General features: G+C 41.4%; 1 protein-coding gene across 1 annotated transcript in view; it reads right to left on the bottom strand.

Annotated features, from left to right (window-relative positions):
• APPL2 (adaptor protein, phosphotyrosine interacting with PH domain and leucine zipper 2) overlaps positions 1–12336 on the bottom strand; it is a 51460-nt gene that overhangs the window by 15837 nt on the left and 23287 nt on the right. The window contains exons 7-10 of the mRNA XM_019543898.1: positions 11677–11718; positions 11512–11570; positions 10311–10457; positions 7714–7796 (exon numbers count right to left, since the gene is read on the bottom strand). Of these exons, the coding sequence (XP_019399443.1) occupies positions 7714–7796; positions 10311–10457; positions 11512–11570; positions 11677–11718 (331 nt within the window). The remainder of the gene's footprint in view (positions 1–7713; positions 7797–10310; positions 10458–11511; positions 11571–11676; positions 11719–12336) is intronic.

Here is a 12336-nt window from a genome sequence, read left to right on the forward strand (position 1 = left end):
CCAAAGCATGGCTCTGGCTAGCCAGGTTCTGGTTTTGGGCAACACATGCTGCTCTTGAGTGCACAGCACCACTTTTTTTGCGTGGGTTTTTTGACCCCTTGATATCCAATGCCCCCCTCCCCCAATGCTACTCTGTTCTCGCAGTGAAGAGATCAGCTGAAAGAACTCCTATGTAAAAAAAGGCACACAGTGCTTGTATTCTAAAATTTATGGTGCCTCTTAGTAGGAGCTCACAATACTTATGAACAGTTTTGTGAAGTTTTTTATATCACTATAAACAGACAAAAGACTGCATTCAAACTTTCCCTTGTGTTACTGACCCAAGCCCAGCAATGTTGACAAGTGAATAAGAACCAGAAAAAGATAACAGACTGTGAAAAAGCAATGAACATGACCATTTTAGTTTAATTGTCTAAAATTATAGAATTGCAAAAAGCATTAGCAGCACCAATCTTGAAAAGTATATTAGAGTGTAACGATTATTTCCATTTTAATATTCTGGGTGTGGGGGTTTATTTCAGTGTTCATCCTGAGAATGTTCCTCTATGGAGAATGTACTCAGTGAACCAATGCAATAGGGTGTTTCACCAGAACAAAGTAGTCAAGGTCAAGTCTTTGCAGGTTTACTTCCCTAACGAGCATCAGATAACAAAAGTTAGGACAAATTTAGGAAAGCAAGCATAGTTAGGATTAGAGAGACAGAACCCAAATCTGGTGTTCGCTCCTGTTTGTCTAGAACAAGGATGCTCAATCTCCAGCCCATGGGCCAAATGTGGCGTATGGAGCCATCGCATCTGGCCAGTGGGGTTTCCCTTAATATGGCCACCCTCCCCCTGTCAAATTCCTAAACCCCAAGTCCCACATGCTCAGGTGGGACCAGGCTGCACCCCCTTCCCCTGCTGGGCTGGGCTGGGCCAGGCCAGGCCAAGAATTAATTGGACTGCCATTAATTAATGTAGGCAGTCCAAATAAGAAAGTCCTCATAAAAACAGCTATAATGTCACTGTGACTATATAGCAGTAGAATACTCCTGTAGCTTCTTTTCATTTCTAACTCTTAAACCCAATCAGAAGACAATGGTTCATTTGGACAGATTTCCACAACTTCCTATCAGAAGTTTCATTAAAACAAAGGTCCTGCCTTAGCAATACCTCTCTGCCCCCAATAAGTTCCTATTTGGCTGTTCCCAAGACACATTCTGGGCTCTATCAAGAAGTGATTGTTGATTTGAAAGCTTCCTTATGTGAGGCTTGAAACCACTTTTAAAAGTAACTGGATGAGTTCAATGGTTTTCTTCCCCATTTGAAAAGTGGTTATTGGGTACAATTCAAACACAAAGAGACTAATTTTGATTGTGCCACAGAACTAACTATACAGCCCACCTGGGTGGAAGGAAGTTATTCTTTATACTTGCTTTGTCTCCCTCCCACTTATGGTGTAGGCGAACGCCAGACCTGGGCCTGCTGAGGAGTACCCTTCAGCCAGGGCTGAGGATCTGGTTCATTCAGGTATTCTGATGTAATCAGCAAGAGGGTCAGAGTTTTCAGAATGTGAAAGGGGAAAACAGTTGGTATTAAGGTAAAGGTATAATTATGAAATTCTGTTTAAAGCACTGATTCTCATCCAGGGTGCCTTGAGATCCTTTCTAGGATGCCGTGGGGTCACACAATGGGGCCACACAATGTTAGCACTGCACTGTTAGGTGTGCAAACGTGATCCACAAAATAAACTTGGAGATTTCAAATAGGAATTCATAATGTTCAAACCATTCTGCCCTGTTTTGGTCTTCCCAAGTTGTCTGCAACAGAAGAACTGCTCTATTATTTCTCTGTTGTCAAAAAAAAAAATGGTCTAAACTAAGAGCTGGAATTTTCCCAAGGTGTGCCTTGAGTCCAGAAAGATTGAGAACCACAGGTCTAAAGCAATCAGATTTAGAACTGTCCTGAAAGAAAAATAAATGAATTGTGCTGCTTTTTATAACTCAATTGGTTGCAATAACTGGACTTTTATCCCCTGGGGATTTCTGATTTTTCATTTGTAGAAATCAGATGCGGCCTGGAAGAGGTACAGATTTGCCTTGCTTATTCTTGCGCACTAACAAGCTCCAGGGTCAGAAGTACAAAACGACGCAGTACTTGTGTCTCTTTCACACCCCTTGGAGCTAGACTGTGGTTAGCTGGAACGAAGGCAAAGTCCTTCCTTTAGTCCATAGGAAACTGTTTCCACAACCTATGCTGAAGGTGTTATACTCAGCCTTGAAGCATAGGTAGATGCTTAGCTTGCTCCTTGGATCATATGCTAGAAGTGTTCACCTAACTTTCAGAAACACTGTAACTCTGCTCCTTTTGTCTAAATTTTTGGAGTTCCTGCCTGTATCCAGTAGCTAGTGTGGAAATGCATGGGGGAGCACTAACACTCAGCCCTGCGTGGCTCAGAAGTCACATGAGCAGTCAGTGGGTGCATCTACACGTGTCCCTACAGTCCCATTGTTACTGCGCCGTCATTTAGTACTTCCTTTTGAAAAGAAAGTACTAAATGACGATGCAGTAACAGCCTATATATACTACGCCGTGCTGATGGCACATGGTAATTTTTTAGCTGCTACGTCACCATAGCAATGCACTGTAGCAAGGGAATGCATTGCTATAGTGATGGTGTTGTGTTGTCATGGTTTGTGCACACTGATGCTACATCGCCATAGCGCGTTGCTACAGCAACATAACATCTCATGTAGACACACCCAGTGTTAATGAAACAGCCAAAGCCCCTTGGGAATTGTCACAAATACCCTCCAGTTCAGAAACGAACGCTACAGTCCATTAGTTAACCTGGACACAGTCCAACACAAAAAGTACTGTAAGAAAAGTGGCAAGCCTCTTTAGTGTTTTCTAACCGGTGGTCGCCCACTTGGTTGAATACCGGACGGATGCGGCGGGGGGAATTTCCAGCCAGTGGTCAGTATCAAACTGGTGAGGGAGCACTTGAGCTGCTGAATGTCTTCAAGTCGGCAAGAATAGATAGACTATACCCGAGAGTGCTGAGGGAATTGGCTGGAGTCATTGTGGGACCATTGACAAAGGTATTTGAAGAATCGTGGTGCTTAGGAGAGGTCCTAGATTATTGGAAAAGGGCCAGTGTGGTACCAGTCTTTAAGAAAGGGAGGAGGGAGGATCTGAGAAACTATAGGCTGGTTAGTTGACCTCGATACTGGGTAAAATTTTGGAAAAAAATATTAAGAAGTCCATTTGTGAGAGACTGGCAAAAGGCATGATGCTGAAGGATAGCCAACATGGTTTTGTTGCAGGCAGGTCATATCTGACCAACATAGTCTCCTTCTGTGATCAAGTAATGAACCGCTTAAATGTGGGAGATGTTGCTGATGTCATATACTTGGATTTTAAAAAGGCCTTCAATATGGTCTCTCATGATGCTCTTACAAAAAAAAAAACTTGGGGATTGTGGGCTGGCAGAGTCCACGGTCAGGTGGGTTGCAAACTGGCTGAGGGGGTCGAATGCAGAGAGCGTTAGCGAACGTGTCTGTATCATCTTGGAGGAAGGTGGTCAGTGGCATCCCACACGGTTCAATTCTTGTCCCTCTGCTGTTCAACATCTTTATCAACAATTTAGACGAGAATGTGGAAAGCATGCTGGCTAAGTCTGTGGAGGATAGTAAGTAATGGGGAAAAGTGGTCATGCTAGGGGATAGGATGCAGATCTAAGTGGAACTGGAGAAGCTGGAACTGTGGGCAGAATGGAACCAGATGCAGTTCAATAAGGATAAATGCAGAGTGCTTCATTTGGGGAGAAGTAACCAGCAACATGAATATAGGTTAGGAGGAGATGTCCTGGCCAGCCCAATGGCTGAAAAGGACCTCGGCATTATGGTTGATTATAGGATGAACGCAAGCTGCAAGTGTGATGCTATTCTCAACAGAGCTAACGGCATATGGGGTTGTATTAGCTGATGCATCGCAAGCAGTGCTAAGGAAGTGATACTTTCTCTCTACTTAGTGTTGGTAAGACTCCAGCTGGAGTACTGTGTCCAGTTCTGGGCACTGCACTTCACAAAAGATGTGGAGAATCTTGAAAGGGCCCTGAGGAGAACCACAAGAATGATTAAGGGCCTGGAGGACAAACTGTATGAGAAAAGACTAAAGGATCTGGGACTGTTCAGCCTGGGAAGAGAAGACTTGGTGGTAAGGGGGACTATCAAGACCTGGGAGAAAAACTGTTCACAAGGGTGCCGAAGAAGCAATGGCCATAAACTGTTAGAGGATGGTCTCAGGCTGGATGTAAGGAAAAACTTCTTTGTGGAAAGGGTGACCAGAATCTGGAATAGACTTCCCAAGAAGGTGGTGCAGTCCCCAACCTTGGAAGTCTTCAAGAGGAGCCTGGACAGACACCTTTCTGGGATCATTTGATTTCAGCAGTATTCCTGCCCAGAGCAGGGGGAATTGGCAGAGACAATCTGAGCAGGGTCCAGGGCCTTTAAATGCTCAAAGCAAATGCACAGACCAGTGATTCTGAAACCTTGGGTTGCATATTTCTTTTTAAGTTTGTTATGCTGCTGTTGCTCTATATTAAAACAGTAATCCTGTCATTGCCATCATGCCTTAAGCCCTCTGACCAGTTAAGGAAGACTGCAGGTTGTTTTAGAGAGAGAGCGAGCAAGGAAGAGAGCTCTCTATCCCCCATCCCTCTCAAAAGTGACCTGCAATCTTCCTGTAGTGGGCTATGTGACAAACTACTAGAGGGTCCCCTTTCTTCCTAGACCCTCTAGTAGTCTGTCACATTGCCCATGTACCCCAGTTTGAGAAACAGTGATATAAACTGTAGCTAGCTACCACAGAGGTGACAACTGCCTACCTGATCCACAGGGCAAACAGTTTTAACTACATTTGGGGCCATTTCCATAACTGCTGCTGATCTTTTAAAGGTCATTACTGTGGTGGTAAGTAACCTGAATGGAGAATGTTGCATTTTATGCTAGTGCTAAACAGCATCTAACTGACCAGATGGACTTTCTGGTTCTGAGGCCTCGCTTCTTATTTGTAGGGTGGGAAAAATGGAAATATTGGCATTTCCCAAGCCTGCGCAATTAGAGCATGAAAAGTATAAGTTACTCAGAGTAATATACCATTTCCTGGTGTTCTTTGAGCACTGAAATGGTTGACCACATTGATATTTAAGCTATCTTCATACACATTTGAGATGATAACCCCTGAGATGAAAGGTGCAGTTCAGACTTCTCCAACCTCTTTTTTTCAGGATCAGGCACACACTGCTACAGTGGTTACAGCAGGGTTGTGTTTTCAAAGGTTCTTTCAAAATCAGAACAGCTAGAGATTTTTATAGGAAAGCTGCAACTCTGGAGAACAACTGAAAGACCTACCTGCTTGTCTCAGAACCCAAACCCCTAACTCAGAGAAGCACAAATTATACTTGGGAAAAAATGGGCTTATTCTAGAATGTGATTTCACCGTCCTAATAAGCAGTGTATGAAAAGTGCTTTGTGCAAACAAGTCTGCAGTCCATAGGCAAAATATTTCCGATGTTAAAAATAGAGGGCACTCTGCCTGGCGAGTTTAAAAGCTGTCCTACAGCCAAAACAAATTATATGAAGATTAGAGAGGGATTGTTCGAGATACAGTGCAGAAAGGGGAAAAGTAAGCAGAAATTTGATAAAGATATGTAAAATAAGCACTGGTTTAGTGAAAGCTATTCAAGTACTCTTACATGCTCTTTCCATTAGGCCAAGAACAAGAAGGACACTTGTTGGAAATTACAAGGCAGACAATTTAAAACTGAGACAAGAAATTACTTTGTGTGCAAAATACAAAGAGCACTCCCTGTTGCAGAATGTTGTTAAAAAGAATGGCTTAGTAAAACTGCAAAATAATTAGACGCTTCATAAAGAAGAGTGGCAGGTGAAATTAGACTACTGAGAAAACAATTATAATGACTATCATCTTGTACCCTGAAGCATGAGACTTGATTGCCAGTTGTGGTAAGAAAGAAAATTTCCATTCAAGATAGTATATAGAGCAATTGTGCAACTGCAGCACAGTTCAGGGTTATTCCTTCCTCCAAATCAGTTGGCTTTAGTCAGTGTCATTGTCATGACACCAGAATATGTAAATCATTTAGTCAGTCCTTGTCTGGCACCTTTTTTCTAGTTCCTGCTATACAGTCTAGTCATTTGAAACTAACTGTTCTAAAATAATAGGTATTTGGTACTCAGAGTGCCACCATGCCCAGAAAAGGGAGTGATCTCTGGACATGTTTAAATTAGAAAGGGTTCCTGTTTCCTTTGCTTTGTGCAATCTAGTGTCCCACATGGCTTAAATAAAAATTTAGTCAGTTCTGTAATCTATTACAATTATAAGATAAGGCTTAGAGAATTGTGGGTAAGTTTGGATTTATTTATTAGACTAGAATTTGGCAATGAACATTAACTGTAAAGAAAACAATTTCAATCTCCAGTAGAAATGCAGGGACTAAAAAGATTACCAGACGATTAAGGCCAACATTGGGGAAATTATTCAATAAGGCCCTTACCAAAACACACTGCACTCAGTGGAAAGACATCCATTTGGTTCCAATGGAGATGGTGAATTCTCCAAGGAAAGGATTCTCTCTCTCCCATGTTTGTATAGCCCCAGCACAATGAGGCCCCAGTCCTACTACAATATTAATATTTAGCAACACTAAATAGTTTATAGTGGCTCCTGAACTCACAGCAAAACTGAACGATAATGATTTAAAAAAATAATACTGCTAAAAGAGTTTTTTTGAAGACTGAAATATATTTTTCTGTAAATAAGGAAACATTGTTCAAGGGGTCCATGAACCTTCTTTGTATGCTCATGAAGATGTTTAAAACATCTCCTTTATGCTCCTAAATGCTGAACTGCTTGCCTAAAGCATATCCATACAGGTATGCAGGACTGAAATTGGGCTCGTATTCTTAGTTAGGGTATGTTATTTGGGCATTAGTCCAGCAGTGCTCAACTTTCTAGACCAGAGGGCTGGATGAGTGGCAAGGGTCTGGTCTATAGGCTGGATCCAGGGTGGGGTTGACACATGAGGTTGGTCCACGGCTGCAACCTGTTGACCCTGTACACTGGATCTGGCAATGAAGCGATCTCTTACACTGGCACAACCTGCCGTGCAAGGCCATGGTCTGCAGGGCTCCCCACGGGTCCAGAAATTTGGCAGGAGGGGAGTGGCCGCAGCATTAATTTCTGTGGCTTCCAAGGTAGCAATCTGGATGCCACAGCTTCAAATTTCCAGAGCTATGGGGAGCCCCACAGGAAGATGACATGGTCCTATGGGCCATGTTCTACCCACAGGCTGGAGGTCAAATACCACTGTATTAGCTTGAGGAACCCCAACTGCCATTTTTCTGCTGTATGCATGTTTGCTGTAGTGCACAAGATAATATTTTCCCCCTTTATACATACACAAATGCTCCTCCCTTCCCACTGACTCTTTCCACAGAGTGAAGTGCAAGTGAAATCCACAATTCCACCCATTTCAGCAATGCAAGCCCAGCTCTACAGCCCTTTTATGGAACTACTTTCATGGTTAAAGACATCAGGATGAGACAAGCCCTCAGCCAGGCACAGAAGGACATTAGTAGTCCTGCTTGACATTTTTAAAACAGAAGTATAAATAGATAAAAACCAAACTGAAACCTAGGTGTTGTGTTACCTTTGAACCATGTTTGAAACTGATGATAAAAAGCTGTCCATTCTCTTGGAAAACATCTCTGCTCCCTTCTTAAAAAAGTTAATCTGAAAAATATAATAAGGGCATTCTGAAAATTATCTAAGAAAGCTTTGACAATTATATAATGGATGGCAGGGCGTGTGCTGAGGGTGATTCTGTGATGTAACATGTCTCAGGCTGATACTCACTGCTAAGTTTTGAATCCAATGTCTATTTGCTTTTCCCACCTCCTTTTACCAATCACCCCATATGCTCTCTCATGCATACAGATGCTTATCTGTATCTGTAGTAGTTGTTAACTGTCAAATTTCCAAAAAGCCTTCTGTTTTCTGGGGAGGAAGAACCATGTCAGCCCTCTTCCCTCTGCTACATTTGTCAGTGCTGACCAGAACTGGTTTCTCCAGCAGTACCAACTACTGTGCCTTATTCTGTTGCAGTCTCAAGGACTGAGATCTGAGCCTCCACTACATATATTAGGCCTGGTCTGCACTATGAATTTTCACCAGAGTAGTTATGTCCATCAGATGTGACAAGGTATAGTCTGTCTAACAAAGATGAGCTGGACAAAGTTCCTAGTGCAGACACTGTTTTGCTCAAGAAGCCAGAATAAGGTACACTGGGAAAAGAATGACTTTGCTGACAGAAGGTGTGTCCAGACTTAGGAGTATTTTTCTGGTATGACTCTGCTTGTGTCCAGTACTAGCAAAGTAACTTGCACAGACCTGACCTGACCTGACCTGACACAACCCTACACAGGACATGCATTATTAATCAGTTTAATCAGATGGCTACTCTGAAGGACATGGTTATGGGACAGGTTGGTGTGGGGAGGAGGATGGAAAGTGGAGGTGGGGAAGGGGGAAATCCAGTGCAGTCTGATTAATTAGCTTTTCCAAGAAGCTATTCTAGTTAAGCAGTCTTGAATTAAATGAAAAGCTACAGAAATCAATTCTTAATACACTACTGAACAATCAAACATTTAATCATTGATTCACATTAGATACCATGCTTCCTCTTCCTTGTACTGCTTAATTGTAAAGGAGCAGATGTAATGGTAGTTTCTCCTATGAAGTAACCCCCAATATGCTGAGTCCTTTCTATGGGAACATGAGACATAAAGCGCACACTGTTTAACTAAATGATTAATATTGAAAACCTATAGTACTAAAGCTAAAAGATTTGCTAGAGTCTTGAAGCACTGTATGTTTTAATCTTTAAAAAAATGTAGTTTGGGGCTGGTCTAGCATTTGGTATTCCCTGGGTAACCCAGGGCATTAGCACATGGAGCATCCAAAATCATGATTCTAGCTTGGCCTTTTCTGCATGCCAGCAACTGGAAATGCCCTGGGGTTGTCACTCTGCAGTGATTATCCTGGTGGTTGAAGTGGACTATGGTGAGACAAAAGTTCTTACTGCAACAGCAGAGGAAGGGGAAGTGAAAGAGTTCAGAGGTCACTAGGACAGGGAGGAGTTCCTCTTGGCTTTAAGCTGTGGTTCTTCTTGATGTAATTTCTATCTGTGCATAGAGGGTGTGACCTCCCATCACTAGTGTGAATGAGTGGAGAGTTCTTATTTGAAAGCATTGTAAAGCCACATTACACTGGGGCAAATGATTACATAGTAGAGCATGAGACCCACTCTAGTATAATCACAAGTCAATAAGCATCAGACACCTTGTACAAAGTCTTGCCCTCCTAAGGTTCCCAGGGTAGATTTGCTTATCAAAACAATTTGAACAATTTTCAGAGAAGCGCTTAACTTACGTCTTCTTGCAAGGTGAATTTTAGAAAGCCGAATGTTTTTGTTTTCTCTCCACACACAAGATAATGGTGCTCAGGCTTGCAGAATACATTTATTTTATAGCCTGATACCTGTTTATATTACAGCCCATTTACATCAGTCTGTAAATTGTTATGGAAACTTTAATCAAACTTTCCTCTCAACACAAGTGGGAGGCAAGTTGCTCGTAGTTCTGTCGTATTTTATGGCCTGGGACACTAAGAGAGATGTCAAGTCACTTGGCCAAAGTCTTCTCAAAGGGCTGGATCAGAACATGGGACTTCCTATCCTTATACTCAATCCACTATACTACATACTCTAATTCTCAGACATAATTTCAGTTCTCATTCCCAACAGATTTCTCAGCAGCCTGTTGGATAAAATATACCAGAACTGTCACATAGCAGAGCTTGTGCAAGTAATTTTTGTTATACTGATTGTTTAGTGTGGTTAGAATTCATCCTATGCTGCACTGATTTTGAATTTAAGTGGGTTGTGTGGTGTTTTTTGGTTTTTTTAAATAGTGTATTTATGAATAGCTAAGTAGCCAACTATCTGACCATAAATCAAGTAAGCCATAAGTAATGGCTGCAAAATTTAGCTCAATATGCAGGTCATCTCAATGTAGATGTATGCAGCCATGCAACAAAAATGAAATGTTTTAACACAAGACATTTTGAGTAAATGCTTTTCCTATTTTCACGAGATTTGATTTAAAAAAATAAGGCAAAATGTTCTGAATATCTTAAATACATGTCTCTTCAAATGACAGTTCCAGTATCCTTTGTTTCTGTACATACCTGTCCTTGTGTGTATCCTAACATAGGTTCTACCATTGCAATTCTCTTCCTGTACTGAAGAGCATTCAGAGCACAGTAATATTGTAATGATGATAGATGCTGCTTCCTCCTTGCATTTGCTACCTCTTTTGCTACTTCTGCCTTAATCTGAAAAAGATTGAATTCAAAAGATAAAAAGCCAACTGATTCAATATAGAATCCTACATGTATGCCATTTATTGACTGTTCTAAGGCCAAACTTAAATACTTTTTCATTTAAGAGAACTATCTTCATATTAAAAGGAACCATTAGAAGGGAAATAAACTATTACATCAATTATTGTCCCTGCTTCAGTAATAATTCAGATACTTCAGCATCTGAATCTGTTCTTGTGGCATAAAAGCAATATAATTATTGTACTGTTAAAATTATTCAATTAAAAGTTTAAATTATGCAATTGTTACAACATGCAATTAAAATTTCATGGATTAACTATACAGTCTGGATTCTCATCTCCGTTATATCAGTATAAGTCTAAAGTAAGTCCACTACAGCTGAGATCAAACCAAATCTTCTATGAGCAAAATTCACAGAACTAACAGTTCACAACACTGAATCTCCAAAAGCATATATCCAATGCAAAGACTAAATATTGCTTTGTGATCTGCAATGCAAATCCCTTAAAGGGGCTTTTTGGTTTCTCTCAAAGTGCAAAACCCCTTACTAGGTCCACCCCTATATTCTTGGCACAACTGAGCCTCCCACAAAATGGAAATATCTAAAAGTAGAAATAAGTATCCAGATACCCATCAGAAGAGAACTTAGTCCTTTAAGAACAGCACATAACACCTCATTGTATTGCTTCAAATACAATCCTCTAGTGTAGCATCCTCACGTAACAAAAGTGGTGACTAGAAGAGCTGAATAGCAGGAGGCTTATACATTCTGTTTATGGCATTTTAGGATCTACTTCTTACCTCAATGCTACATGGATTTGTTTCAGCAAGGTATTTAACATTTGGGTCTAACCTGAAGCACACAGTGCCTACTGAAGTGAGGTCTAAAAGCTGACTAGAAATTTAATCACTTGTAGTTGTGAGCTAGTGTGGTATGGTCCAATAAACCCAGATTTTTGTAAATTTGCCTGTGTTTTAGTTATACAGAGGTGCTGATTTAAATATTCCTAACATTAAGAACAGAAATATAGGATTGTTTTTTTACCTTTTCATTTTCTTTTCTTTTTGGTAACCTGCTATACTTTGCCATTGAGACATCATGTTCTGCAGAGAAAACATGTTTAGCATTATGACATATGTATACACCCAAAGATTTCTGTGACATTTTTTAGAACAAGCCAGTAGAAACAAACAAAAATATTAAACGTACCATTGCTAGCAAGGCCAAAAAGATCCTTCAGTGTGCTTACTTCTGGAAAAAAGCAAACATTTCAAAGTGAGACCTATAAATATGGCTTATCAAGTAGAACCCCAACAAAACGAATATGTAATCGAAGGACATTTGCTTTAATCATTTCAGTTCTGTTAGTGAAGATGTACAGCTTGTGCACACCTCAAAAATAATAAACAAAGTGTAAGGTATTGTAAAGAATGGCATTTCACAAGTGATCTACCAAGGCTATAAAGATATGTTTTTCTACAGTGTCTGGCCAGCCTTTAATTGTCAACAAGTGGGGCTGGACTAGATGACTTCTGGAGGTCCCTTCTGCCCCTACTTCTCTGACAGTTAATACAGAAAGCACATGAACTACAGCTCATGGTGAATTCTGGAGTGGCTGCAGCCTCCCCATGTAGCCCCACTCCTGTAGGACCCTGTGGTGAGGGAGACAGTGGGGGTAGGGCTGGAGCAAGGGCAGGCACTGCCATGAGCACCTCATGTGGAGGGCATGGGGGGTTGGCACAGCCCTGGCCCCAATCCACCCCACCCCCATGCTCTGCCCCTGCTCTAGCCCCAGCCCCAAGTTGTGGGGCGTATAAAGGAAGAGGCATGGGGGGCAGAGGCTGCAGAGTCAGGCACAAGTGGGGACAA

Source organism: Crocodylus porosus, unplaced genomic scaffold, assembly GCF_001723895.1.
Source record: "Crocodylus porosus isolate Cpor-Errol unplaced genomic scaffold, CroPor_comp1, whole genome shotgun sequence".
In the NCBI taxonomy this organism is placed as follows: domain Eukaryota; kingdom Metazoa; phylum Chordata; order Crocodylia; family Crocodylidae; genus Crocodylus; species Crocodylus porosus.